The sequence below is a fragment of the Ascochyta rabiei genome, chromosome 1 (genome assembly GCF_004011695.2).
Source record: "Ascochyta rabiei chromosome 1, complete sequence".
Taxonomy (NCBI): Eukaryota; Fungi; Ascomycota; class Dothideomycetes; order Pleosporales; family Didymellaceae; genus Ascochyta; species Ascochyta rabiei.
The window spans coordinates 2,980,023-3,005,946 of NC_082405.1; the positions used below are offsets into that span (position 1 = coordinate 2,980,023).

Below are 25,924 nucleotides of genomic sequence, written 5' to 3' on the forward strand. Positions count from 1 at the left end.
TGAACACTTACCAGATGCACATGAGCGCCGTGCACTGACGGTGACACGAATCCAATAGCCTGCGAATATCATCCGAAGCAACAAGCATCTTGCAATAAGTGTGGTCCATGAGCGGCGTCTTTCAGGTCTTTCTCAAGCGAGCCGGCTGCTGTTGCCCCCGCAATCGCGGCTTGTCCGGCATACACAGTAGGCTGGCCATCGAGCATCGCATTGAGCTAGAAGGGAAAGCAGACAGCCGCAGATGAACTCAGAAGTGATGATGAAGTGATATTTTCGAGATCGAGGTCTGGGGCACGACATGGTTTTGTGCAGTCACGGCAGGCAGCGCGTAGTCTCGGATGAGCAACCGTAGCTCGCCTTTCGTCTAATCCGCGACTTCTCTTCCGAGTGAATTTACTCCGAGACGGAAGCACACCCTTCAATACCGAGTACCGTGCTTGACGACCTCCAGGTGGCCTCAAACACTGAGACCTCTCCTTGCTGCTCTCAGATTTTAGTTGATTACACCCATCCTACTGTAGCGCTTGTTTTTGCCTTTTTTTTTTTTTTTTTTTTTTTTTTTCGCCAATTGACATTCTACCCAGGCTTGTGCAAACAAGCTCAGCACGCGCTACCGGTAGATCATTCATACCCTGGCTCGTATGGCTACAGACTTACTAAACCAGATCAGCAAAGTCGAGTTTCCTGAGTGCTTTTCATCTGGTAGCAACGGGAGAGATTGCGGCGCTCTTTGCGCGCTGTCAATACATATTTTATCTTGGTAAATGCTTCTTGACACTAAGTAGTATAGAAGACTGGACTGATAGCACGTCCCGATCTTTCCGTAACACAAAAAGCTGGCATGGTGTCAGTATGAGTTTCCGTGGCTTTGCTCTTTGCACTTGTGCTTCGACTGTGTCATCTTTATCTTTTCCACTACGTGTCCAGAGCCACCGTGAAGAACCCCAGTTCTGGTTCTGTCCGCCATTGCCCTACAACGCCACACGCATGAACCAGAAGCGGCGTCATGCAGCTAACTCTTCTCCATGCTTCTGAGCGGGATCCTCCATTATGATGCCCCGCAATGATGTGGCTTTCGATCTCAGTCGTAAAGTTTGCGACTTCTACGATCTCCACTAGCCCCTGGTAATAATGTCCGCATTCAGTTAACTGGACCGTAATGACCCACGAGCGCACTTACTTATCTCGAATGCAACAACACTTTCCGACGGAAGATTTATAGCTACTACCGCCTGTAATTTCTTTGCCGTGGAGATATGGGACTGCCTGCCGGGCGTGTGTCGTGCGATCAAGATCAACCAAAGACTCCTTCGGCCGCCCAGTGATAGCTTCTTATCTTGAGTCTTGGATGTTAGCCTGGGCATACAACACCCCTCGGCTATCGATTCGGGTCTCAATTTGTCGTCGCAAAGAAATAGCGAAATGTCATCAGGTCAACAATATGAATGATCTCATTTGCTAACTATGTCTGATTTTCTCACAGCATTTCGTTGCTTCTGCCACCACATTGTACTCAAAAAGCCACTGTGTTATCGCTCTCTCATGGCTATTCACGTTGGCTGGTAATCGGTCGTCATAACCGAGCGCTCGAATCTTCGATTCCAACTCTTCGATCGGCGTAGGAAACCTTATGGTAATGAGTTGGACTGCTATGGCACGAGGTAATCGGAAAGACTCCCATTGCTGAAGTGCTGCCGGTACCTTGGTCGGTAGGAAAGGCTGCGCAATTCCAGACAGAAATACTCCGAGCGAAGCCGCGTCTTCAGCTGCGGCGGCAGCTCCCTGTCCGTGAGAGGGTAAGTGTGGGTGACACGCGTCTCCAATCGCAACCGCTCTACCGTTAACGCACGATGTTAATGGCTCTCTGCAACATATCGTCCACAACAGCGGTGTTGCTGCAAGATTACACAATTTTCGGACAGTCGGGTGGAGGTTCTCGGCCAGCTTCTGCAACTCTGTCTTGGAGCCTTCCACGTTGTACTTCTGGATCGCATCGATGTTGGTCGCTATTGCTGGATGTATAAGGAGGCCGTACCATGATTCTCCACCATCTGCTTGGATGACGAGGAAGTAGATCCTCTTTTCTGGGATCTGGAAGTACGACATACCCTCGTCTTCTTTCTCATAGAGAGCTCTCAAATCCGGGTCTGCCATAATCTGTTCTCGCGAGATCTTGAAGCGGTATGCCGTACGTCCAGCTCGTAAGGGAGGTGTAGTGTTGTTAGTGATAGTGTCGATGAGCTTACTATGCACGCCGTCTGCTACTACAACCAGATCACTGACCACCTCTCTTCCCTCCCTGAGAGTTAAAGCGCCTTTTTCAGGGCTCAGTGCAATCACTTCTTGATCCATGCGAATATCTATTGGCAGTAACATCGATGGCGTCGCCATTGCTATGCTCAACAGCCCTTCATGCAGCGCTTGTCTACGCATCAACAACCAGTCGTATCCGAATTCTTCACGGTTGTACTTGAAATCAATGTGATGCAGTTGCTGCAATGTTTCGCCATGGAAGACTCTCTCCTGCTTGTTAACACCCGGCTTAGCTTTCGGAAAATCAAACCCCCACTTGTCGATGATGCGGTTGATGTTCGCACCCAATGCGATGGCGTTCGATAATGGCGAGGTGGTACTTGTGAAGGCAGATGGATACTTTTCGTATACAGTGACTGCGTGGCCGACATTGCGCAGGGCAATGGCTGCCGAGAGGCCGCCTGGGTCAAGTGAGTTTTGGAGTTTAGCAGAGAGACTGTGGTGAATCGACTGACCAATGCCTGCGCCCACAACAGCGACTTTCAATGGATCGTTGATTTGCGACATGTTTGTGATGAGGTATCGTTGGGCGAAAGCAAGCCTGCCGTTCGACATTTGTCAGGTCTGACTAGCTTAACCCCTCCTCTTTAAATCAAGTTGGCACTGGTCCTTGCTGAAGGATGAGCGAGGACGGCTTACAGCGTCTTGATGACACCCATGGACCAGCATATCGGGGGGCCTAAACCAGCTCTACCGATAAACAAAACAATTTATTGAATGGAATAACCAATATAGCTACCACTTTCGAAATCAAACCATGAGCTCCCGAGAACTATCCTTTATTAGGAGGAGATGTATCTATAGTATCTATAGACAGATTGTAGAGCAGTTGTCTTTGTAGGGCAGCATACCGGTATGGTACTGCGCACAGACAATGGTCCAACGCATGTGAGAGGGCGGTGTACATTGGTGACAAGCCAACACAACTTGGTGCTACGAAAACGTTGCACTCAATTTTTGGAGCACTGCAAATCACATATCGATCAATGGCTTTAGATGAATGGCAATTGAGTATTACCTGGGCATAAAGTGATACAGAAGTCCAGCGCCCCCCGCACTTGCCGCTTGCCCCACTTCGACCCTTCAGGCAAGAGTCAACAACACCGTACGTCTACACTGGAACATTTCAACGCCTCAACGCCTCAAAGCCTATCCTTTTGCCTCAATATTGTCACGCGACGGACTTACCATAGGAGTACTGGTACGAATCACATACCGGCGGTTCGTAGCACCTGCCACATCATAAAGACCATCAAAAGCAGGTCGTGGAGAGAACCTCACTTTCCCCTGTTTCTTACTTCCCATCACTTTCACGCTTCCTCTTAACCTTTTCGAGCATCTTCAACGAGGCAGTCCACCTGGTATCCCACAATGTGCCGTTGGTTTGCGTACATCTCACCAACAGAGCCCTGTCTCCTGTCAGATGTCTTGATCACGCCCGCAAACAGCATCAGCAAGCAGTGCTCCGAGCATTATCTTCCTCGACTGCTTCCTCACAACAAGGACAAAGACCTCGATCACACCTCGGATGAGCTATTGCGCATGCGCAACTCGCTGTTGAACATGGACGGACTAGGAATTGCCTGTACGTCCTCCACACGCCGATATACAATCTTCAGAAAACATATTGCTATCATTTCGCGGCTTGCCCTATCGTTCTGGTGGGTTGAAAACTTACTGCTTTTTGTACAGGGTATACCGAAGCATCGTCTTCCTACGTTAAGCACGTGACTGGTCCTCGGCCGGCACTCTACAAATCTCAGAACCCCCCAATCAACGACTTCAATTTCAAATCTCTGTGCGAGAACACCGAAACTCATTGTGTTTTTGCTCATATAAGGGCCAGCAGTGGTAGCGTCGTCACTCAAGTCAATTCACATCCCTTCGTCTTTGGCCGCCACGTCTTCATGCACAACGGCGTGATCTCTAACTTCTCTGCCATCCGCCGCGACCTAACCAACCTCCTGTCGTTCGACGCATACTGCAACATCTTTGGCTCCACAGACTCGGAGCACGCAGCAGCACTCTATATCACGAACTTGACCAACCACGGTGACAAGTCGACGTGGGAGAAGCCATATTCTCTCAAAGCCATGTTCGCCGCTATACGCAAGACTATTGTTCAAATCCTGCAACTCCAGCACTCGAAGCTCGGTAGCTCCAATACACCCAACTCTCTTAATTTCTGCACCACCGATAGCACAAAGCTGCTCGCAATCCGTTTTCGTAACCACACTACCCAGCAACCTCCCAGCCTATACTGGTCTGAATTTGCCGGCCGCACGCTCAACACAAAGTACCCTGGACATCCTGACGGGAAAGAACTAATTAACGAAGAGGCCGTGCTGGACAAGGAAGAAAATATCGGCAAGCATAGTGAGTTGAGGTATTAGATGCTATCTATTGGTAATCCTGACACTTCTCAGCGATCGTTGCGTCAGAACCAACAACCTATGATGAGAACGAATGGCATTTGATCCAGGCAAATCATGCATTGCTGGTAGACGAGGAGGGTGAAGAGATGGAGGTAAAGATCGAGTATGATGAGGAGCTTAATGCTAAGGATCCGAAGTTTGATGCGAAGGAGTAGCAGATGTGCAAGTAGCAGGTCGTTACCTAACACCCCTCAATGTCAAAACAGCAGAATTTTGCCATTCTTTTCAGAATAACAATATTGCACGAACGACCGCTTTGTAGCGTCTACTGAAGTGAGGGCTACTAACAACTTACCAGCTCCGTTGTCAGCTAATTACAGTTGTCCTAAATTAGGTATCTCATGTCCATTGCAGGAACAGGGCTGCAAGATATTGTTCAATGCATTGCAGAAATACCAGCCTCCTGTTTACGACATATTCATTTTAAAAATCTTGGATTTCTACGAATAATATCTTACTACCTGTAGGCACCCCTATCACTCCGATCTAACACCCCTAGCCCCTTCAAGGTAACCCCACTGCCCTTTCTATCCAACGCCCGCTGTGGTGGGATCAAACCCATTTTCTCCTTTTCCTCGAACTGCCGCTCCAACTCTGCCTCTCTCCGTGCGATCTCAACCAGCTTGACTCGCTCCCGCCGCGCTTTGGCCTGGAGTTCGCCAAACGGATCGAAACGCTCACTTTCGGGATCTTTGAACGGGTTTTTAACCCAGCTTCCACGATCTGTGAGGGTTGTTGATCGTGGTCTCCCAGCGAGCACATCATACGCTTTATTGAGAGGAGGGTCTGCGAAAGGATTCGGTGTGGGTTGAGGCATAGCGATGTGTGATCGATCGAGGGTGGAGGAGACTGTTTCTGGCCGGGCGTAGGAGCCTGGACCGAACAAAGTGTTGCTCCGGTTTGTGGATTGGGTCATGTGCGGCCCATTTGCTGCGAAGGGTGCAATGGCGTTGTTGACATGTGCTGTTTCTGAGGCGCGGATGGCGGCATAGTTGGCGGCGTCGCGCTCCAATTCAGCTTCGAGCTTTTCATCTCGTCGACGTCTACGTCTTCTACAATATAAAATAATGCCCACTACAAGTGCTATAGCGCCTTGAACAGAATCAGTGGCCATTCATACAAGCTTTACATACGTGACGTACCAATTATACTCAGAGTGACAGCGGCAGCTTCGGCACCTTTACTCATCAATGTATGCTCAGGCCGTTTCCTTATTGGCGAATCGTTATCTTCTGCAGGACTTCCAGTAAAATCTGGAGGTGATGGTGGCAGCAACGAGATTGTGGCAGTGAGTGGTTGTGTTGGTCGAGCGACTTTACCCGAAAAACCCTGTGTTTTGCTAGAGTATATGAACGTGGAAGACGCGGAAGAGGTGGGCAAGGTGGTAGAGCTCAATATTGTTGAAGTGACAATCAACACTGATGTGGGGTAAGCTCCAGGGGGTGATATGGCGCCGATGCCTTGTGATGTGGGTGTCGGTGCAAATGATGGAGAAGAATTTGACCTCAGCGTACTTGTTGATGATGGTATTGACGTGACAGACTGTCGACTAGATATAGTGGATGCTGGGCCGGAGCTCGATGTGGATGGCAGTGATGTCGAACTAGAGCTTGCTTTTGATGTCGATAAGTTTGGCATGGTGATGATTGATGTAACGCTCTCCTTTGGTGATGGTAGCGCGCCATCATCATCATCAGATCCTGATTTATCACCAGATGGAGCGCCAGTTGTGGAAGGACTACTGTCAGGTGAGTCCGGGCTTTCCAGGCCTTCCCCCTCACTCCCAGGACCAACGGCACCAAGACCGGCCTCTTGTCGCTTTGAACGAGTGGCTGGAACTTGAATAGGCGAAAGCCGTCGAAATTGATAGCGTGACATGACTGAACGAGTCGACAGTATCTGAAAGCTACACACGCAGGTAGCGCCACAGGTGAGCGCGTGCTAATGGGTAAATGAAGTCTCCAGGACAACGAAAGGAACGTGATCCCGATCCAAAAATAAGAAGATATGACTTGGTGTCCACGAGCGGATCGGTATCCCAGCTCAGGCGAGAACGGAAGGGAAGGAGAAAGGGTTCAGAGACTGGGGCTGCCAATCCTTTAGATGCGGGTTGACAGCCTTGGGAGTTTGCCGCCCGGACCAACTTCTCCGTAATACATTGTCTCCAGTCTCCGTACTTGTGGGTAGTGCCGTCATAAAACAACGATCGGAAGAGGCAACTTGCGAAACGGCATCTTGGGCATGGGATATGATCAGCATCCTTGAAACTAAGGATTGAGGCCAAAAGGTAGCCAAGACGAGGAATGTGAGAGGGAGAAAGAAGAGACAGAACTGTCGCTGTGCTGTTGCGTATGACACGGTATCCGACATGCTTTTGAAGTTGACGGTTGCCGGTGATTGGGTGCGGCAATTATTTGAAACGGCTTGGCGCTAGCTGAGGCGACGGTGAAGCACAACAGCCTTCAGGAAATCTACGGGAGGCACAAGAGCGAGAAAGTGACGAACCTATGATTTGGTTTATGGAAGATGTCGAGGGCATCCGTGGGTCTAGCTCTATGAAGCATGCGTGACGCATGTAAGGCCGGAACGCCACTCTCTAGCATACTATATAGGACGCACGTAACCTCACATGCAATAGACGCTAGATAGTTTTCTGTATGCCAAATCAGAGAATCTGGGTCACCACTAGTACTACATGCTTTAGATCAATGACCTCGATGCTTCAGTTTGGTTACTAACAGTCCATAAACTTTCGGATCTTGGATAGTACAAGTCTTTTGCTGTCTATGAGCGTTACAACGCCGTCCATTGCATTTTATGATTTCCTCTGGGATAAATTTTGTCTGTTAATTGTCAAAAAATGCGTTGAGTCGCTCCTTTGAGTGAAATCTCCTTGGAGATACTATTGTCATCCACACATACTGCAGTTTGTACTTTGAAAATCGCATCAAACAAGGCTGTAAAATCAGTCCATCTGCTGGAGAGAATGGAATATGAATCAATTTGGAGCGAGAATTCGGGTAACAATTGTGACTTTGTCATCCTGAAATCACGACGTGTATGCTATATCCGTCATCGCGTGAGTAATAAAACACTTCGCCAGTTTCCATTGCTGCTGCCTTGTGCGTGATGCGAATATTGTTGCCTATGCATTCCGTCTTCTGCTTAAGGTAGCTGTTTCTGGAGTATTATACGTGGCACCACTCCTCAAAGTGTCTTGGTCCTGGAAGCTCGTTGCTGTGCAGCTCGTGGTATGTGGGTGTGTGTGGCTGCCAGTGATAATTTGAATCTCCGAAATCAAGACTGATTTACCACCTTCAAATGCTGTCGCTAGTGTGGCGTTATATTTTGTGACATCAGGAAAATCATCCCTCGAGCCTGCAAATCTCAAGTATTGTGCAACTTGGTGATCGTGGACATAGCTCAGGCAGAGCCGTGCCATCACACAATATGCGCGCAGAAATGGGGTCGTAGAAACGTTTTAGGCGTGAGATGAGTGAGGATTTACCGCAGCCACTTGCGCCAACAAAGGCAATGAATTGACCAGGACGGACCTACAAATTGGTCAGTGGTGCGTAAAGAATGTGTTAAAGACGTGATTCACGTTAACATTGACCCCTTCGAATAGTTTGGCGTGTGGCCGAGACGCGTACGAAAATGCAATATCCTGCACCTCAATACGTGTTGGACCCATCTCGTTGCCATTGTCAAAGGGCAATTTAGAGACTACTTCCTGTACAACTGGCTGCAACCGACGCAACCAGAATATTTAGTTGGCGGCTGTCGTTGTCCTGATCAAGCTGGTGGTGTACGAGAAGAAGGCGGCAGCAGCTTCTTCAGAGAAAACCACTGCAATGAACATAGTAAAGAATTTTGTTATCGTATACTCGTAGTAGCTGATCAAGCGGCCGCCGTACCAAAAGCCTAGTGCCATGGCCAAAAAAGATACCGATTGTGAGAGGAAATACCAGAACATCATAGAACTGAAGCTTTCGTAGATCCTAAGGCAACGCCACTGAGACGCTCCTGATATTGATTAAGGACATACTTCTCGAGTGCCAGGCTAGACAGCGTGCGAATAGCAGAGACAGCTTCGGCAGCAAGAGCCGCACTCCTCGCGAATCGTTCACCTGTTTCTTCTTCAAGCTTGAACTCTAATCTGATTCGGATGTCGCCAGCAAATACAAGTGGAGGCAAGGCTATTGACTCTGTTAGTCGCGAGTTTAATTTTCATAAGCGGAGCGCACGAACCTCCGAAGACGACGACTGAACCCAGCTTCCAATGCAAGAATCTGGGGTGCGATTTGAGTCATTGCTGTCGCAGCAAAGATAACAGCAATGGTCACGGTGAAGCTAGGAACCAGTCAGCAGCTGCTCAGAAGTGTGCATGTCACAACTTACACATCACCAACCTCACTGATCTCGCCGCTTTGGTATCGACGAATACCTTGCCAGAAAGCCAGACCATACCCGCAGTATACACAGAACAACTCAGGTAAGAACAGTACTGCGAGATTTGGCGACTTCTTCATACCTACTTCCATAGCATCGCCGAGGAGCTTGTCGTATCTTTTGGATAAGAGCGGGTTGAGTCGGAAAGAGTGAACTGTTCGAACGGTAGCAAACACCTTTTCTGCAATTAACCCAGCTTTAGAATAGATTGGGAGAAGCTGTGCTCCATTTTTCGTGTCAATGCCAACACAAATGCCTGTCACAATAAAAATGGTGAGGACAATGCCAATCGTGATCAAAGTGAGCTTCCACTGGATGATGAAGGCCACAATAAAGGCAGAGACAAAGGTGGAAACACCATGTATGGTAAGAGTGAGCTTCTCTGAGATGTCATCATTGACGCTGTTGCCGTTGGTAGTAGCTTGGACGGTTACAGACGCGGCAGCATCTGAATCGAAGTAAGCTATGTTTTGTCGAAGGATATGCTTGCTGAGGTCGATGCGGGGTGCCCATGTGGCTCGAATGGCGGCGATCGAGATTAACACCTAGCAAGTTGAGAACGCGCAGACGCATCGCAAGGGTGTTGGCTTACGGAGTGGATATAGACAAGAGCAAATTTGGCGACGAACAGATACACGAAGTACAGGCTGGACATGTTAGCAACAGTGTTTTGCGACCTCACTACCGAGTGCCTTACGTGTAATTGTTCACTTGGAAACGGTATCCAGCTGGTCCAATAGTGCCAACAGCAAACCCGTTAAAAGCAGTCACGAGCTTTTCAAATACCAAGTCCATTATAGGGAGGAGAGTGTCCGCAGCAATGGCCGCACTGAAAGCTATGCTGTCGAGCAACCAGCTTGTCTTGTCTGCCCATCTGAAGAAATGCCATTAGGATGTGAGTCTGTTGTAGCCACTGTGAGTCTGTGTGCTTACTAGGTACGGTCCCTTTCCACCTTGGGCATCGTCTGGCTTAATATCGTCATCGACCGAGCCTGCACCCTTCTTCTCATTTTCGCTGTTGCGGCTGGGAGGCGACCGTCCAGGTTTCCCTACCGGCGACATGCTGTTCGCCGATGATGATTGTAGTGTTTATTGAGTTGAGAATAATTTCATCTCAGTGCACCTGCCACATCATGATGGCGACTACTGAACCACCAGACACGGATCCCGCGCGCGCCGGGACAACAATAGCTGCCTCAGGCAATCTCCGCCCGCCCGCCCTATGCCAAGATGCCAAGGCGGTGGGAAGTCAAACAGGGCTGTGTTTCCGAAAAATTCGCAGATCCAGGCACAAGGGCACGTGACAGCGCGTTAATAGTTGGATTCTTTGTCGCGCCCTGGTAAGTCAGTGAAAACTGAATTTATGTGTTCCACTGAAAGCAACGAATTCTCGGCTCGCCCAGCTTGATTACATTCTTTGCAATGATCGATGGCTTAACGAGTGTGATGACGTAATCGACTCTCGCCTTGTGCTGCACGTGCCTTTGTGTTGCACCGCCAGTACTCAACCACTCTCTTTCTCTGCATCGCAATATGCTGATGACCACCTGCATCAGCGAAGCCTCTTCAATCGCGTCTCGTGAAGTCTCCAACATTTATCGGTGGTCGTTGTGGGGTGGCTGAGGCCAATTGTTGCAAAAATCTTGCCGCGGGATTCCCGGTGCTAGACAAATCTTCACAACTTCGCACTCCTCGCGTAACGCGCGATCAGGTTGCCAAACTGCCCAATATGGGCGATGAGATGGACTTAGATGGTTCAAACGCTAAGCGTGCGGTATGAGGAAACCTCAGTCGCAAACAGTACATTGCACACTCACGGTCCTTCCAGTGCGACTCTTGCAGAACGCGGAAAATACGATGCGATCGATCTGCTCCTTGTTCGAATTGCAGAGCAAGCAAACTTAGTAAGTGGATAGTTCTCATGCATGTGTGATGCTGCTCCGCCACGTTTGCCACCATCCATGCGTGGCAGGTGAATTGGAGATTCAGGACGCTTCACAGAAATCAAATGAACTCCTGCAGCGATACCGTACCAAACTCTCCTAGATGCTTTCTAACGAGTCAACTGATCATCTCTTGCGGCTTTACACTTTGCGTATCTATACTCGCATGGGAATTGTCCATCACGCCGAAGTCACTAACTCGTGAAGCCTGCACAACAACAGCCCCAGTACAAAAGACAGCAAGACAGCGGGTTCACATTTCCGAAGAATAGTAGGTTCTCTCAAGCCCGCACGTAACCATGTTGCACCTGTAGAACAAGCACTGTTGTGTTTTGGATGCTGACAAAAAGACAAGCGAGAAGAAGATCGACCGCATTGAGGACAGACTGTCCGGAATCGAGAATCTCCTTGCCAGGCTTGCATCCAAGCTGGGCGATCTAGATCTGGAAAACAATCCCACCGAGCCAAGCAGTCAGTCACGACCTAGCCGTGTAGGGAGCCGAGTAGGTTCTCGTAACGCTCCAGTAGCCATGGCAGAAGCGACAACGCCTACACCCTTTGAGGGCGAAACGGCCATCAACAGTCAATCCGGTTATGCGCGTGAGCTTCTTACGAAAGTCGTTGGTAGTACTCCGTCTATTGGCCAGAACAAAGAGATCAGATCAGCACTGAATGCGCTGGGTGAGCTAGTCACGCGCCAAGGGCATGTCAATATACCTACAACTTCTACCACCCACTCTCTGATCAACCGTTCGCTTTCGGAGGTTGATGCAGGCAAGCTTGAAAGACCACCTTGGCCTGTAGTCAAAGAGATGCTTGAAAGGGCTACGAGTACGCAGCTCAATCACAGATGATTTTGTATCATCGCTAATGCTGGCAGAATATCCTACGATGGCTTTTGCAGTTATATTCCCGTTTTTCAAGATGCGCAACTTGTTTGAAATCTTCGAAGAGGGATACGAAGATCCGGGACATTGCGACGCGCCCCGTCGAATCCTGGCATATGGAGTAGGATACAACCTATTTACCGTTTTCTCGACGATGCCCTGGTCCGGGGCTTTGGATACAAGCAATTTGCGTAGGTAAGGATCTCCATTCTATCTCGATCACAGCAAGCGAAGCTCTAACATTTCGGAAGATACGCAGTGATGTGTGCGTGCCATGACTTTAATAAAACGCGTGCGGTATACTGATATATAGCCCCTGCAGGTAAATACCACATGGAGGTGGCTGTCAGCCAGCTTGATGTCTTCATACCAGCTAGCTATGAAAATGTTATGGCACTTGTTCTCGGTGCTGCTTGCGCCATCGAGATGTGCAAGCCATCACTTGCGTGGGTCCTGACCACCATGGCCGCTGGTACGAGCCAGATCATGGGTTACCACCGGTACCAGACCTTCCAGAATGACAAAGAAGAGGAACGGAACTCTAAAATCCACCTCTTTTGGATGATATACATGTTCGACAAGCAGCTCTCGTTGCGTTTAGGTCGTGCGAGTGTTATTCAGGATTGGGACATGTCTTTGCCCTTGATTACTTCGACACCTACTCCAGCAGCGATGGCTTTGGGAGCCAACCAGATGATTACCTACTGGATCAAGGTTGCCAAAGTCCAAGGACAGACGTACGAAAAACTCTTCAGTCCTGCTGCTTTCCTCACATCGCCAGAAGCACGCACGCGCACGGCCATCGATCTTGTCAATGCCATGAATCAGGCGTGGTACGAACGCGGAGAAGCCAGCGCTATGGACGTTTCACCTCTCACTATCGGTGAAGATTTGTCGAAGAGGAGAAAAATAGCGCTGGCAAGCCCTAACGACACAGAGGTCCCATCAAAGCGTAAGCGTTTAGGGCAGCCACCTTTTGGAGCTTCACTTCCGCCAGACGAATATATCCAGGGTATGATCGACCTTGATTCACGAGGATGCTAAGTTAACCTCCTTAGGTTCGTTTGAGCAGGTAGAAGACGTGTTCTTCCACGCCGACGTGGTCGTGCATTATTCAACGTGTGCTCTCATTCAGCGCGCCGTGAGCTCTGATAATGTCACCTTCAGCCAAGAATGCTTGGAGTATTCACGAGCTGCACTTGTCGCGCATCAGAGATGCAATGCTCAGTTCAATATAAAAGGGAACGAAAAGCTTTGGTCGGGCTATATTCATTGGTCTGTTCTCCAGGTATGCAAACTTGTGGTAGGGTATCTACATACACAGTGGCTAATGTTCATGACAGGCGCCTTTCACACCGTACGACATGCTCATCTCTAGAATTGTTGACTTTGCTAACCCGTCTTTAGCTTCATCGTTGTCTTCTGTAATGCAATCCAGCAGCCTGACCCCGTTGATCTTGACACGCTCTCACAGTTTGTTGCTAGCCTTGAATCGTGCCGGACAGATTCCGAAGGCGCGGACAAACTCTACAAGATGTGTCATCTCTTCCTTCAAGTGGCCAAGCTATACATTCAAGCCAAGAAAAGCGATTCTAGAAGTCAAGCACAGAGCGTGTCCCAACCGACTTCCAACAGCTTCTACACCACAGCGGACGGAGCCCGAATTGATCCCAGCACCATGACACAATTCGATCCTTACTTGAGCGCTCTAGGTCTCGTACCTAATTCGGCTTGGCCGATGACTGGATATGCGCCTGCAGTTCCAACAGCCATGGATTCTTTCGCAAACATGCAAAACTCAGCGAGTCCGCAAGGACCAGAAGCTTTTGGCGTGGGATACACGTCCATCGGGGCACCCCAGAACTCGATCCAAGACTGGTTCTCGGGATCGAGATACTTGATGAATCTCATGGAAGCTGGCGACGACATGCAAATGCCAGATCCAAACGACTTCGATGTTCAGTTGTGAAGCAGCTGAGGTAGACGTCGAAGTGACACATAAGCATCAAAGAGCGTTCACAAGGAACGAACAAACATCAAGTCACCATCGTGCGCACAATCTGATACGATGTGGTATTTCCAAATGCAGGGCTTCGAAGTCACAGCGCACATAGGTCACCGCAGCTAGAGAAGCCAACCTAACATAATACTGGTAGTATTCTATAGTTCCATCCACCTAGGTTCGTTCTTGCAGGCCAGGAAAGCCAATGAACCTCGGCCATCGCGCCACAGATACACAAGCCTCTCGATCGCACTCAAATCCGCTCATTATTGTCTTTATCCGTGCCAAAAAGAAACCTGCTAGGATCAAGCTGACATTTGAGAGTACCTTGCGCGTTTTCAGGAAACACGACAACCAGTAAGCTCGAAGCGAGCCACTCAAGAGAGGACTAGGTGAGTTGCGGGGTACAGATGCATGGCACCCCACACAATCTACACACCGCACTTTCCTTCCTGCCTAGAGGTTATCCATCTGCGAATACCGGCACTTCATGTCGGGTCTCACATAAATGGAGGCAAAGGTGTAACGATGAACCTATTTTAACGCATTCTCATCTGACTAATAGTTCTAGCTCCTCTTATGTTCTAGTGAGTAATGTCAGAATCATGCAGATCAGAAGAGAGTAAGCAATCTGTGCCGTCGCTCGCCCGCTAATATGTATAAAGGTGGCGGTACCGCCAAAAACGGTCCAAACTTGCAGGATTCCTGCTTGGTGCTCGTGCAATCATGTTACTCAAAAGCCAAGCTCTGTTCCTACTCTCCTCTCCCGTCCTGTCCGCAAACAGTTATCCCACTGTATCAAATTGCGTTGCGAGCGCACTATCAACGCCAAGTGTATATGGAGCCTCTGTTCTTACCATCGATGCTGTTGAATCGACGCTTGAGTCCACATCCATCAGCTTCTGCAATGTGACACTCACTTACACCCATCCGGGTCAGGACGATCTCATCAAGGTTTGGCTCGGACTCCCAAGCGCATGGAATGGCAGATTCCAGGGTGTAGGAGGGGGTGGCTGGGCTACTGGATCCCCATCTGAGATGGTCCCGGCCATCTCGCGAGGCTACGCCGCCGTCTCCACAGATGGAGGTCATGATGCTCTCGGCCAGACTGCGGACTACTGGGCGCTCTTGAGCCCAGGCAACGTCAACCTGTATGCTCTTCAAAATTTCGCGTCGGTAGCACTCAACGACATGACCGTTCTTGGCAAGCAGCTGACGGAGGCCTACTATGGCAAGCCGATCTCGAAATCGTACTGGTCGGGCTGTTCCACTGGAGGCAGACAGGGTCTTATGATGGCTCAGCGGTATCCGGATGCCTACGATGGCATATTAGCGCAAGCACCAGCAGTCAATTGGGCCGAGTTTATTCCTGTCATGTTCTGGCCTCAGTTCATTATGCACAAGCTTGGATATTTTCCCAATCAGTGTGAGCTCGATTCAATCACTGCTGCAGCAATTAGTGCGTGTGATGAGCTAGACGGGTTCAAAGATGGTATTGTGGGATTGACAGGCTCGTGCGATTTCGACCCCAGCACTGTTGTTGGCCAACAGTACACTTGTGGAAACATCACGGGTTCAATCTCGTTCGAAGCTGCGGAAATCGCCAGAGCCACCTGGACGGGAGCCACAGATGGGAAAGGGAATGTGCAATGGCCTGGTATCGCTCTCGGCGCGCCCTTGAGCGCTATTGCAGGTACCACCTGTGACCGGGACGGTAGAAATTGCACTGGGTCACCGTTTCTGATCTCGGCAGATTGGCATAGACTCTTCATCCAGAAGGACCCTGCCTTTGACCTGTACAACTACACTCAAGCTGCGTGGGATGCAGCTTTCCACGCCTCGGTACAGCAGTACACGTCTATTATCGGCACTAGTGATCCTGATCTATCCGAATTCAAGAACGCGGGCGGCAAGATGATCACATGGCATGGCATGACCGATCAGTTGATTCCGTTCAACGGCACAATCAACTATTATGACCGCGTGCTAGCTCTAGATGCGAACGCGACGGATTTCTACCGCATTTACCTGGCGCCAGGAGTCGACCATTGCAGCGGAGGTGTAGGTGCTGCGCCAACCGATCCTCTGGGTGCGCTGGTATCGTGGGTGGAGAACGGCGACGTACCGCAGATATTGGCTGCTAGCCGTACCGTGAACGGGTCGATGTGGAAGCAGGAGCTGTGCTTGTATCCGCTATCGTCGATCTACAAAGGAGGCGACCCGTCGGATGCGGCATCGTACAGCTGCGTGTGATGATGTTTCACCCAGTCAATATGGAAGCCTTGGTGCCATTGGTGGTGTGAATGACAGCAGTTGTGGTGCCCCATAAACTGCTGGAAAGGGAATGTGCCGCAGTGCCTTGAGGAGCGGTAAGGGAGATAGATATGGAAGTAATGCCGCCTGCGAAGAAAGAGATACTTTTGATACTCTTCTTTTTGTCTCTAGCTATTTCTAATATTGATGCAGATGAGTGTTCTTTGCAGAGAGCTTAAGCTCAAACTGAGCGATTTCACTCAATTATAGGGCAGCTGAAACATACGATTAGGAGCGGTACGCAATTTTTCATTCACTGTATACGCTGTACGACGCTTGAGCTAAGCTGGAATACGCTATACGGCGTATCGGCTAGACTACATTGGAGAGTAGCGTACCCAACCTCACCTCAATGCGAAGCACTTATCGTGCAAGTTGCATTACTACGTTTCAACGCATCATTCCAATTACGTTGGGGAATCTTGCTACACGGTTTCCCGTACATGCCGCGGCATTAAACGGTATCAGATCTTCCAGACGCTGCGCAGGTGGAATCCGCCCTTCATACCCCAACGAATCTCGAGGGAGGTTAAAATGAACCCCACGTATCGACAATCATCCCAGTATCCTCAACGAATAAATCTGATTTTAGCTACTAAACATCATGATGCATCTGCTTGCAATCATCGTAGCTATACAGGGCGTCGCGTCCGCTTCCATAACCGAGAATCTCGGACTTCTGCAGCAACATCCCGACACTTCAAGCGCTTATCGACCTGTAAAGACGCAAGATCGCGTACATTCGCCTCCAGATCCAGAAGAGATCGAGGTCGTCGAGCTGCCCTTACCGCCCGTTGCGCCAAATCGTGAATGCGGATCATGTTCGGTCGACATCAATCCACGCAGGACGGGCTGCATCGCACGCGACCTAACGAACCAGAAATTCCAATCCGGAGACTTCACGCCAGATGGAAAGCACGTGGTTGTGAACGCCGAGTTTGTCGGTGCTCCAGCGGCACCTGAGGCAGCGAGCATCTACGACGGCGAGCAGGTGATGCTCATCAAAGCGGACGGAAGCAGCTTCAGCAACGGCGACCCGTGGAAGTGCCTCAGCTGCGGTGTACCGGCGGGAAATGCCCAAAGCCTGGATTCCAAAAAAGACTATCCACATGTCTTTCGCAGCGGCACTAAAGCGATCTGGGGCCACAACATCCTCGACTGTGACGGCGAGCAACTGAGCAGTGAATCCTGCACGCCCGATCGCATTCACATCTACCCCATCCACTGGCCTGGCACCAACAGCACGCCTCGAGAACTACGCGTTCACCCCGACGACAGCCACATCGGCTGGAGCTCGTTTACCGCAGGCGGTCAGTTTGCCTATTTCGGACGGCTAGCCTTCAATGCCGCACCGACTGATAATGGACCCTCTGCTCCTCGGTACGACCTAGTTGACGTGAATCTACTCGTAGATCCTACACGCGCCACGCCTCTCAGCGCGAACGGCACGCAGCTTACGATTGACGACGACGCAATCACAGTTGGCGAACTGCGTGGATTTAGCGGCTCGGGAAACGAGATCACGTACATTGGCTATCCGACGGAATCTACGAACATTGATCTCTATGCCGTGCATGTCGAAACGGGAGTGGTGCGGCGCCTGACGAGCCATCCGGAATACGCGGACCCAATGGCGTTTTCGGCGGATGACGAGTGGTTCGTTACGATGGACACGAGAGGGAGCGAGAGACAGATGTGGATGGCCGGCTTGAGGGGTGTGCCGCCGCTGGTGGATCTCGTGGCCGTTATGGCGGCGGCGAGCACGAGGAACAACGGCGTGAGGCGGTTCTTCCAGCCGATATTGATTGATCGATACGGCGACCGTGGAGAGTACTTTGGGCAGCAGGTCAACGCTGCAGGGGACAAGAACAATGGCGCGGTGAACGATCCCAACTGGAACGGTCGCGCTGATCCAGCATTCTCGCCCGATGGCACCACGATCGTGTATTGGCAGGCCCTTGTCAGCGCGCCGGCCTGTGGGGGCGAGAATGCGTTGGAGTGTCCAGAGTCAACGGCACAGGGCGGGAGGGAGTATCGCGTCATGCTTGCAAGACTGACAAGTCGTAAGCCCGCACCGCCAAAGAAAGTGTACGAGGTCCCAGACTACCTGCCGTGGGCTGCGCCGTTCAAGCCTGGCTTTCCACCGCCGTCGCCACTTGGCGTACACCCTGGGAATTACACTCTCACCGGCAAGATCTCGGGCCACGCCAACGTCCGTCTCTTTGACGGTGCATCCACCACCCGCGTCGCCGTCAACTACACCAACTACGCCGACAATGGGGAGCATGTCTTGAACGGGTATGAAGACGTCGAGGTAACCACGACGCCTCCCAACCTCTGGGAGAACAAGCTAGATTGGTACTCTGACATCGTGCAGACGAAGGCTGGAGAGGTGACGGGGACCAAAGTAACGAGTCCAGGCGGGTTCCATCTCAGCATCGATGCGATGACGAATATCTTCGAAGCCAATGGGACGCTGACAACGACTGTTGACGGGAAAGGGTATGAGCAGCCGGCGAATGGGACTTAGCAGGAATGCTTGAAAATATTCTTGTATTGTAATAAGAGAGCTTGAACCAACGTGCATCAACAATATAAAGCCATGCAACGACAGACATACTACGCGTGTACCCTCGTGGTGACAGCACCTGATGTGCATGATCGGTCGTCTCTACACGAGGAAGTCTAGCGTGGTGGACGCATGGGCGCAAAAAATCTGTGGGGTTGAAAAAGGAACCGTCTTTTGGGGTTGAGGTGTGGACGTGGTGTTGACGCACGCCAACGTACCAAGTTCCAACGGTAGTGTGCACGGACCGCCCCCACCATGTAGCGGCACTGGGAACAGTGGGAGCAGCAGACGAAATTCGACGGCTGTGTGCGTTTGCCTCACGCTTCCACTTCTCGTCACTTGCCTGCCAGATCCAGGCCTTGGCTGGCTTAGTGTTTGACTCACGGGATCCTCCAGAGCGGCTAGCCAGTCTCCAGGCTCCACTTCGAGCCGTGCATTGGCAACTTTGTGACTTTGATCCTGCCCTTGCCCACCCCGCCACCACAGGAGCCCTTCCCGCCGGCGCTGCACATACGCTCGAGCGACTGCACCTTTCGCACCCCAACAGCCCCAAGCGACAGAATGGCGCCCAAGAAGGGAAAGAAGAAGCAGCAGGACGACGACTGGGAGGCCGAGCTCGGCGAAACCGTCACCACCGAAAACGATGCCCTTGCACAGGAGGCCCAGGCCGCCGAGGGAGCTGGCGCCGAGGACGAGGCGGGCGGCGGTCTGATGGCCGCGCTGCAGAGGCGAGGCAAGAAGAAGAACAAGAAGGGCGCCAACACAGAGGTCGAGGGTGAAGACCGCCCGGCCGCCGATGCCGGCGACGCCTTCGCAGACAAGGCGCCCCAGGAGGCCAGCTTCGAGGACGACGACGACGTCTTCGCTGGCAACTACGGCAAGAAGAACAAGAAGGGCGGTGCCGCTGCTCCGAAGGAAGAGGCGCCTGCGGAAGAGGCGCCTGCGGAAGAGGCGCCCACCGAGGCGCCGCGCATGAAGACCAAGGCGGAGAAGGAGAAGGAGAAGAAGGAGAAGGAGAAGCAGCGAAAGAAGGAGATGGTATGTTTGCATGGAAGTCACAGCGTTTTTTTTTTCAAAAGCTAACGCGAACACTCCAGGCTGCAAAGAAGAAGGCCACCGGTCCTGTGAAGCCCGAGCCCAAGGCCGTCGAGGCCAAACCCGTCGAAGTCGCTGCACCCACCCCCGAGCCTGCTGCTGCCGCCGGTGGCAAGAAGAAGAAGGTGCCCGCGGCTCTTGCAGCGCTCCAGAAGCAACAGGAGGCGCTGCGAAAGCAGCAGGAGGAGCAGGCTCGCCTCGAGGCCGAAGACAAGGCCCGCGCCGAGGAAGAGGAGAGGCTCGCGGAAGAGGAAGCGAAGCGCAAGGAGGAGGCCAAGGCGGCCAAGAAGCAGCGCGAGAAGGAAAAGGTCGAGCAGCTCAAGAAAGAGGGCAAGTACATGACCAAGGCGCAAAAAGAGGCCAAGGCGAAGGCCGATCTGCGTCTCAAGCAGATGCTCGAGAGTGGCGCCAAGGTGGCCGCGCTCGAGGGCGAGGCAGAAGCGGCCAAGAAGCCAAAGTACGACGACCGCAAGAAGAGGAAGCAGCAGCAGGAGCAGAAGGAGCGGGAAGCCCGCGAAGCCGAAGAGGCTGCGAAGAAGCTCGCAGAGCTCAAGCTGGCTGAAGAGCAAGCTGCAGCAGCCGCTGCAGAGGCCGAGAAGGCTCGCGCCGACGCCGATGCTAAGAAGGGAGAGGACTCGGCGGACGACTGGGAGGCCCAGGCTGACGAACTGGACGACGTCAAGGACAGCTGGGACGTCGATACCGACGAGGAGGAGGAGCGCAAGGCGAACAAGGCAGATCAGGCCAAGGCTGCGGCAGCAAAGGTCGCAGACGCAGCGCCTGAGCCCGCTGACAAGACCGTTGCGAAGCCTGCTGCGACAGCCGCCGACTCGGACTCTGAGTCTGAGGAAGACTCCGACGACGACAGCGAGGACGACTCCTCCGAGGACGAGCAGGGGACTGCCACACAACGGGCTGAAGCCGCCCGTAAGCAGGCGGCCGCCGAGCGACGAAAGGAGGCACACGAGGCTGCCCTGGCCCAGCGTTCCAAGGACAACCTGCGATCGCCCATTTGCTGCATTCTCGGTCACGTCGACACCGGTAAAACAAAGCTGCTCGACAAGATCCGTCAGACCAACGTCCAGGAAGGCGAGGCCGGAGGTATCACCCAGCAGATTGGTGCCACCTACTTCCCCGTCGAGGCTCTGGAGAAGAAGGTGGCCGTGGTCAACAAGGACCGCAGCTTCAAGTTCAACGTGCCCGGTCTCCTGGTTATCGACACACCTGGTCACGAGTCTTTCACCAACTTGCGATCTCGCGGCTCGTCGCTCTGCAATATTGCCATTCTGGTTATCGACATCATGCACGGTCTTGAGCCCCAGACCATCGAGTCGATGAAGCTGCTCCGTGACAGGAGAACCCCCTTCATCGTCGCGCTCAACAAGATCGATCGTCTGTTCGGCTGGAAGAAGATCGACAACAACGGCTTCGAGGACAGCTTCAACCTCCAGAAGGCGTCGGTCCAGTCCGAGTTTGAGGAGCGATGGACGTTTGTGCGCACCCAGCTGGCTGAACAGGGATTCAACTCTGAAATCCACTACAAGAACAAGAGCATTTCCAAGTACGTCTCGGTGTGCCCCACCTCCGCGCACACTGGAGAGGGCATCCCCGACATGATCAAGCTCATCGTCAACCTCACCCAGAACCGACTCACCAACAACCTCATGTACCTGTCTGAAGTCGAGTGTACTGTGCTGGAAGTCAAGGTCATCGAGGGTCTTGGTACTACCATCGACGTGATCCTGTCCAACGGTGTTCTCCACGAAGGCGACCGGATCGTGCTTTGTGGTAACCCCGAGCCGATTGTCACCAACGTGCGAGCGCTCCTCACGCCCGCGGAGATGAAGGAGCTGCGAGTCAAGTCGCAGTATGTGCACAACAAGGAAGTCAAGGCAGCCATGGGTATCAAGATTGCCGCCGACGGCCTCGACACCGCCATTGCTGGTTCGCGCCTGCTGGTCGTCGGCCCCAACGACGACGAAGAAGACCTCATGGACGAAGTCATGGGCGACCTCGAACATCTCCTCAGCAGAGTCTCCAAGACCGGCCGCGGAGTGTCTGTGCAAGCTTCAACTCTCGGTTCCCTCGAAGCGCTGCTCGAGTTCCTGCGCGTTTCCAAGATTCCCGTGGCCACCATCTCCATCGGCCCCGTGTTCAAAAAGGACGTGTTGCGCGCTGGTGTGATGTTGGAAAAGTCGCGCGAATACGCGGTGATGCTGTGTTTCGACGTAAAGGTCGACAAGGACGCGAAAGCGTACGCGGAAGAGATTGGCGTCAAGATCTTCGAGGCGGACATCATCTACCATCTCTTCGACAAGTTCACAGCACACATGAAGCAGCTCGAGGAGCAGCGCAAGGAAGAGTCCAAGATGCTGGCCGTCTTCCCCTGCGTGCTGCGCCCGGTCGCCGTCTTCAACAAGAAGGACCCCATCGTGATTGGTGTCGACGTCATCGACGGCAACCTGAGGATGACCACACCCGTCTGCGCCATCAAGAAGAACCCAGCCACGGGCGTCAAGGAAATCATCCAGCTCGGCAGAGTGTACGTGTCTTTTTATTTTTATTTTTATTTTTATTTTCAACAGGTCTCAACTAACATGATGCCAGTACCTCGATCGAGCGCGACCACAAGCAAATCGCCGTGTGCAAAAAGGGCCAGCCGTCGGTGGCGGTCAAAATCGAAGGCCCCAATCAGCCCATGTACGGCCGGCACCTGGAGGAGGACGACACGCTGTACTCGGCCATCAGCCGCAAGAGCATCGACACGCTGAAGGAGTTCTTCCGCAGCGACGTGACGCAGGACGAGTGGAAGCTGCTGATTGAGCTGAAGAAGATGTTTGACATCATGTAGACGCCATGTTGCACGATAATGAAGATGAAGATATGATGAAGATGAACATGACCCAAACCTGGCCAGGGAAACCGACGTGTATGATGACAAAAACAACAACAACAACAACAACAACGAAGCAAGTAAATGCCCAAAACCCAACCTTTACATCCATCCCATCCCCACCCGGACGAGAAAAAAAAAAAAAGGAAATATAGTACATTAGCATCCATCATCACATCTCTCTCATCCTATCCATCCATCCATCCATCCATCCAACCCGTGCGCTTGCTTCTCCCCCCCGTGCAGATGTAGAGAGAAGAGTAGACAACCTGTTGTGAGATGGTGAGAGTGTTTGATCTGGCGCTTTGGGGTAGATTGTATTTTTGGCACGTGTATTTCCATCTAGGTAACTTGGTGAGAGTTGGATGTACAAGATTGCAGGATCTAGGTAGAGTAGGGTGGAGGGTGGTAGAAAGTATTCGTTGGTTAGGTTAGGTTAGGTTAGGTTAGGTTAGGTTAGGTTAGGTTAGGTTAGGTAGGTTAGTTTTGTCTGGGTTAGGTTGTATGTGTAGGTTAGCGTGGTGTAGGAGGTGGTTGAGTCGGGTGGGGGATTTTGATCTTCATGGGAGGTGCTGTGGGTGGTGAAGAAAGCATTTGCCTCGACTTCCACTCGGGCTACCTAGGTAGGCAACCACGACTGCCTATGCAACCATGACGACCATGACGACGGGGAGTCGAGTGTAAAACGAAGAAATTGGCAGTTGGTTGTACAAGAGAATTTCCTCCTCTGCTCTCCTCTCCTCCTCTCCTTGGATAAAGTTACAGGCACCGTCTACGTCTAGATCTGGTATTACGACTACAACAGAAGCTCGAGAGGGTTCTCAATGGCCTTTTTGAGCTCCTTCATGAACTCGCCACCGACGGCGCCGTCGACGACCTTGTGGTCAAAGGAGCCGGTGATGACGATCTGGTCGTCCCAGGCGACTGTCGGTGTGCCGTTGTCGTCGACGTCGCCGGGGACGGCGACCTTGTTTGTTGTGCCAATGGCGACGATGCAGGCCTGCGGGGGGTTGATGACGGCGGTGAAGCGCTCGACGGCGGGGTTCATGCCCATGTTGGAGATGGTGATGGAGCCGCCCTGGTACTCTTCAGGCTTGAGCTTGCCGTCGCGGGCGCGCTTGCCGAGATCCTTGATCTGGCTGCTGATGGACTGCAGGCCGAGGCCGTTGACGTTCTTGACAATGGGCGTCATGAGGCCGACGGGGGTGGAGACGGCGACGGAGACGTCGACGACGTTGTGCTGGCGGATGATGACCTTGCCGTCCATCTCGCGCCACGACGAGTTGGCCGCGGGGACCTTGCGGGCGGCGACGGCGAGGGCCTTGACGAGCAGGTCGTTGACGGACAGCTTGTAGGCGCCGTCGGCCGAGGCGTTGAGGGCCTCGCGCAGCTTGAGCAGCTTGGAGACGGACATGGTCGAGGCGACAAAGTAGTGAGGGTTCTGCTGCATCGACTCGGTCAGGCGGGTAGCGATGACCTTGCGCATGCTCGTGGCCTCGATGTCCTCGTACGAAGCGGCCGCGGGGGCGGCGGCGGTGGCAGGGGCACCGCCAGCGGGCTTGTACCTGTCGACGTCCTCCTTGGTGATGGCACCACCGCGGCCGGAGCCCTTGATGGAGCCCAGGGGCACGCCCTTTTCGAGCGCGAGCTTCTTGACGGCGGGCGAGTAGGCGGGCTGGCGCTGGAGCGACGTCTCGAGGCGGTTGCCGGTCGAGTCGGATTCCTGGGAGACGGGGGCGGCGTGCTGCTTGGGGGGCGCGGTCTGGGAGCCTGTGTCGGCGGGCTCGCTGGCCTCGGCGGCGTTGCCCTGCTTGGCGGGCGTGTCGGGCTTCTTGTCGCCGCCAGCGTCCTCGATGGAGAAGGTCTCAAAGGCAGAGACGTCCTCGCCCTCGTCGACCATGACGGCGATGGGCTGGGGGGTGTTTGTTAGCGGCGGGCCATGCTGGGGTGTCGACGGGGACTCACGCTGCCAACGGCGACGTCTTTGTCGCCGGCGTTGCGGAGAATCTTGGCAATGGTGCCCTCCTCCTGGAACTCAAAGTCCATCTGGGCCTTGTCCGTCTCGATCTCGACGAGGACGTCGCCGGGGGCGATGGAGTCGCCGACCTTCTTCTGCCACGCGCCAATGTTGCCGGCGGTCATGGTGGGCGACAGGGCGGGCATGCTGACGACGGTGTGGGCGGGGTAGGCTGGGGAAAGAGCGTCAGTGAGCGGACGGGCAGGAGGGCCGCGCGGGCGACTCACAGGCATAGTAGCGGGCGAGGGCCGAGAGGGCGGGTGTGCGTCTGGGCGGTGTCAGCAAGCTCAGCAAGCTCAGCAAGCTCGGCAAGCTCAGCGGCGCGGCAGGCCGGAGACGCACCTCGCCAAGGCGGCGCGCAGGGCAATGGGGCCCCTCGAGGCCAGCTGGGCGCCGGCGCGCGACAGGAGGGCGGTGGCAGACATGGTCCAGAGTCTGCAGCGGGCGGGCGGGGGGTGTCGAGACGGGGCGCGGTCGGCGGCTCGTCGGGGCGTGGGAGCGACGGGCGGGGGGATGGGAGACTCTGGCACGCGGCGGCGCGGTGGGAGGAGCAGGAGGAGCGGGAGCTGGTGATGGCAGAGAGTCGCGGCGGGCCCAACAAAAGTGTTTGTCGGAGCAGGTCGACGAGGAAAAAGCGCTGGGCCGCGAAGGGCAAGGCGGCAGGCCCGCGCACCGGCCGTGTGTGGCTGCACCCCCGAGCTCCGAGGGGAGGTCGGAGAGCACAGCCACGGGCGGGCGCAGGGGACACTTTGTCATCGCCCGTAGGCTCGTAGCATTGTACGCGCACCCGCAGCGACACGGCGAGAGAAGAGCGCCGCCCAGGCCGAGTGCATTGCAGGACGCCCGGCACCGAGCAGAGCACCGAGCACGAGCAGAGCACCGAGCACGAGCAGAGCACCGAGCACGAGCAGAGCACCGAGTACGAGCAGCCAGCAGCCAGCAGCCAGCAGCCAGCAGCCAGCAGCCAGCAGCCAGCAGCCAGCACTCAGCACCCAGCACTCAGCA

At 53.2% G+C, this 25,924-nt stretch overlaps 9 protein-coding genes across 10 annotated transcripts, besides 17 other annotated features; 5 read left to right on the top strand and 4 right to left on the bottom strand.

Annotated features, from left to right (window-relative positions):
* The first annotated feature begins 535 nt into the window (after positions 1-535).
* Positions 536-562: a tandem repeat.
* Positions 563-1,458: 896 nt separating this feature from the next.
* Positions 1,459-2,972, bottom strand: EKO05_0000893 (Salicylate 1-monooxygenase; the record flags this gene model as incomplete). Its single annotated transcript, XM_059635521.1, has 3 exons — positions 1,459-2,714; positions 2,769-2,854; positions 2,953-2,972. 3 exons carry the CDS (start codon positions 2,970-2,972, stop codon positions 1,459-1,461), a joined length of 1,362 nt encoding a protein of 453 aa, XP_059491504.1.
* Positions 2,973-3,684: 712 nt separating this feature from the next.
* Positions 3,685-4,903, top strand: EKO05_0000894 (uncharacterized protein; the record flags this gene model as incomplete). The annotated part of the gene is made up of 3 exons (XM_038936896.1): positions 3,685-3,898; positions 4,006-4,689; positions 4,740-4,903. 3 exons carry the CDS (start codon positions 3,685-3,687, stop codon positions 4,901-4,903), a joined length of 1,062 nt encoding a protein of 353 aa, XP_038803437.1.
* A 302-nt stretch (positions 4,904-5,205) lies between these two features.
* On the bottom strand, positions 5,206-6,626 carry EKO05_0000895 (uncharacterized protein; the record flags this gene model as incomplete). The annotated part of the gene is made up of 2 exons (XM_038936648.1): positions 5,206-5,840; positions 5,891-6,626. The coding sequence occupies 2 exons, from the start codon at positions 6,624-6,626 to the stop codon at positions 5,206-5,208; spliced, it is 1,371 nt and encodes a 456-aa protein (XP_038803438.1).
* A 1,891-nt stretch (positions 6,627-8,517) lies between these two features.
* On the bottom strand, positions 8,518-10,262 carry EKO05_0000896 (ABC-type xenobiotic transporter; the record flags this gene model as incomplete). The annotated part of the gene is made up of 7 exons (XM_059635522.1): positions 8,518-8,731; positions 8,797-8,907; positions 9,000-9,101; positions 9,150-9,745; positions 9,793-9,847; positions 9,898-10,074; positions 10,141-10,262. 7 exons carry the CDS (start codon positions 10,260-10,262, stop codon positions 8,518-8,520), a joined length of 1,377 nt encoding a protein of 458 aa, XP_059491505.1.
* Positions 10,263-11,673: 1,411 nt separating this feature from the next.
* Positions 11,674-13,999, top strand: EKO05_0000897 (uncharacterized protein; the record flags this gene model as incomplete). 2 transcript variants are annotated; one of them, XM_038936773.1, is made up of 7 exons in its annotated part: positions 11,674-11,974; positions 12,024-12,225; positions 12,282-12,295; positions 12,353-13,042; positions 13,089-13,318; positions 13,374-13,387; positions 13,438-13,999. In XM_038936773.1, the coding sequence occupies 7 exons, from the start codon at positions 11,674-11,676 to the stop codon at positions 13,997-13,999; spliced, it is 2,013 nt and encodes a 670-aa protein (XP_038803440.1). The 2 variants fall into 2 exon arrangements, with proteins under 2 accessions (XP_038803440.1, XP_059491506.1); XM_059635523.1 differs by having other exon boundaries at positions 12,353-13,999.
* Positions 14,000-14,758: 759 nt separating this feature from the next.
* Positions 14,759-16,285, top strand: EKO05_0000898 (uncharacterized protein; the record flags this gene model as incomplete). The annotated part of the gene is made up of 1 exon (XM_038944832.1): positions 14,759-16,285. One exon carries the CDS (start codon positions 14,759-14,761, stop codon positions 16,283-16,285), a length of 1,527 nt encoding a protein of 508 aa, XP_038803441.1.
* A 664-nt stretch (positions 16,286-16,949) lies between these two features.
* EKO05_0000899 (uncharacterized protein) lies at positions 16,950-18,875 on the top strand (the record flags this gene model as incomplete). Its single annotated transcript, XM_038944833.1, has 1 exon — positions 16,950-18,875. One exon carries the CDS (start codon positions 16,950-16,952, stop codon positions 18,873-18,875), a length of 1,926 nt encoding a protein of 641 aa, XP_038803442.1.
* Positions 18,876-19,475: 600 nt separating this feature from the next.
* Positions 19,476-22,860, top strand: EKO05_0000900 (eukaryotic translation initiation factor 5B; the record flags this gene model as incomplete). Its single annotated transcript, XM_038936431.1, has 3 exons — positions 19,476-19,952; positions 20,012-22,551; positions 22,617-22,860. The coding sequence occupies 3 exons, from the start codon at positions 19,476-19,478 to the stop codon at positions 22,858-22,860; spliced, it is 3,261 nt and encodes a 1,086-aa protein (XP_038803443.1).
* Positions 20,209-20,233: a tandem repeat.
* Positions 20,281-20,289: a tandem repeat.
* Positions 20,855-20,901: a tandem repeat.
* Positions 22,561-22,588: a tandem repeat.
* Positions 22,861-22,878: 18 nt separating the features above from the next.
* Positions 22,879-22,911: a tandem repeat.
* Positions 22,912-22,946: 35 nt separating this feature from the next.
* Positions 22,947-22,975: a tandem repeat.
* A 90-nt stretch (positions 22,976-23,065) lies between these two features.
* Positions 23,066-23,117: a tandem repeat.
* Positions 23,118-23,326: 209 nt separating this feature from the next.
* Positions 23,327-23,386: a tandem repeat.
* Positions 23,387-23,395: 9 nt separating this feature from the next.
* Positions 23,396-23,430: a tandem repeat.
* A 194-nt stretch (positions 23,431-23,624) lies between these two features.
* Positions 23,625-23,652: a tandem repeat.
* A 46-nt stretch (positions 23,653-23,698) lies between these two features.
* On the bottom strand, positions 23,699-25,344 carry EKO05_0000901 (Dihydrolipoyllysine-residue acetyltransferase; the record flags this gene model as incomplete). The annotated part of the gene is made up of 4 exons (XM_038936403.1): positions 23,699-24,814; positions 24,868-25,091; positions 25,147-25,187; positions 25,262-25,344. The coding sequence occupies 4 exons, from the start codon at positions 25,342-25,344 to the stop codon at positions 23,699-23,701; spliced, it is 1,464 nt and encodes a 487-aa protein (XP_038803444.1).
* Positions 23,824-23,869: a tandem repeat.
* Positions 24,101-24,134: a tandem repeat.
* Positions 24,417-24,459: a tandem repeat.
* Positions 25,198-25,238: a tandem repeat.
* Positions 25,345-25,762: 418 nt separating the features above from the next.
* Positions 25,763-25,843: a tandem repeat.
* Positions 25,844-25,924: part of a tandem repeat that runs on past the window's edge.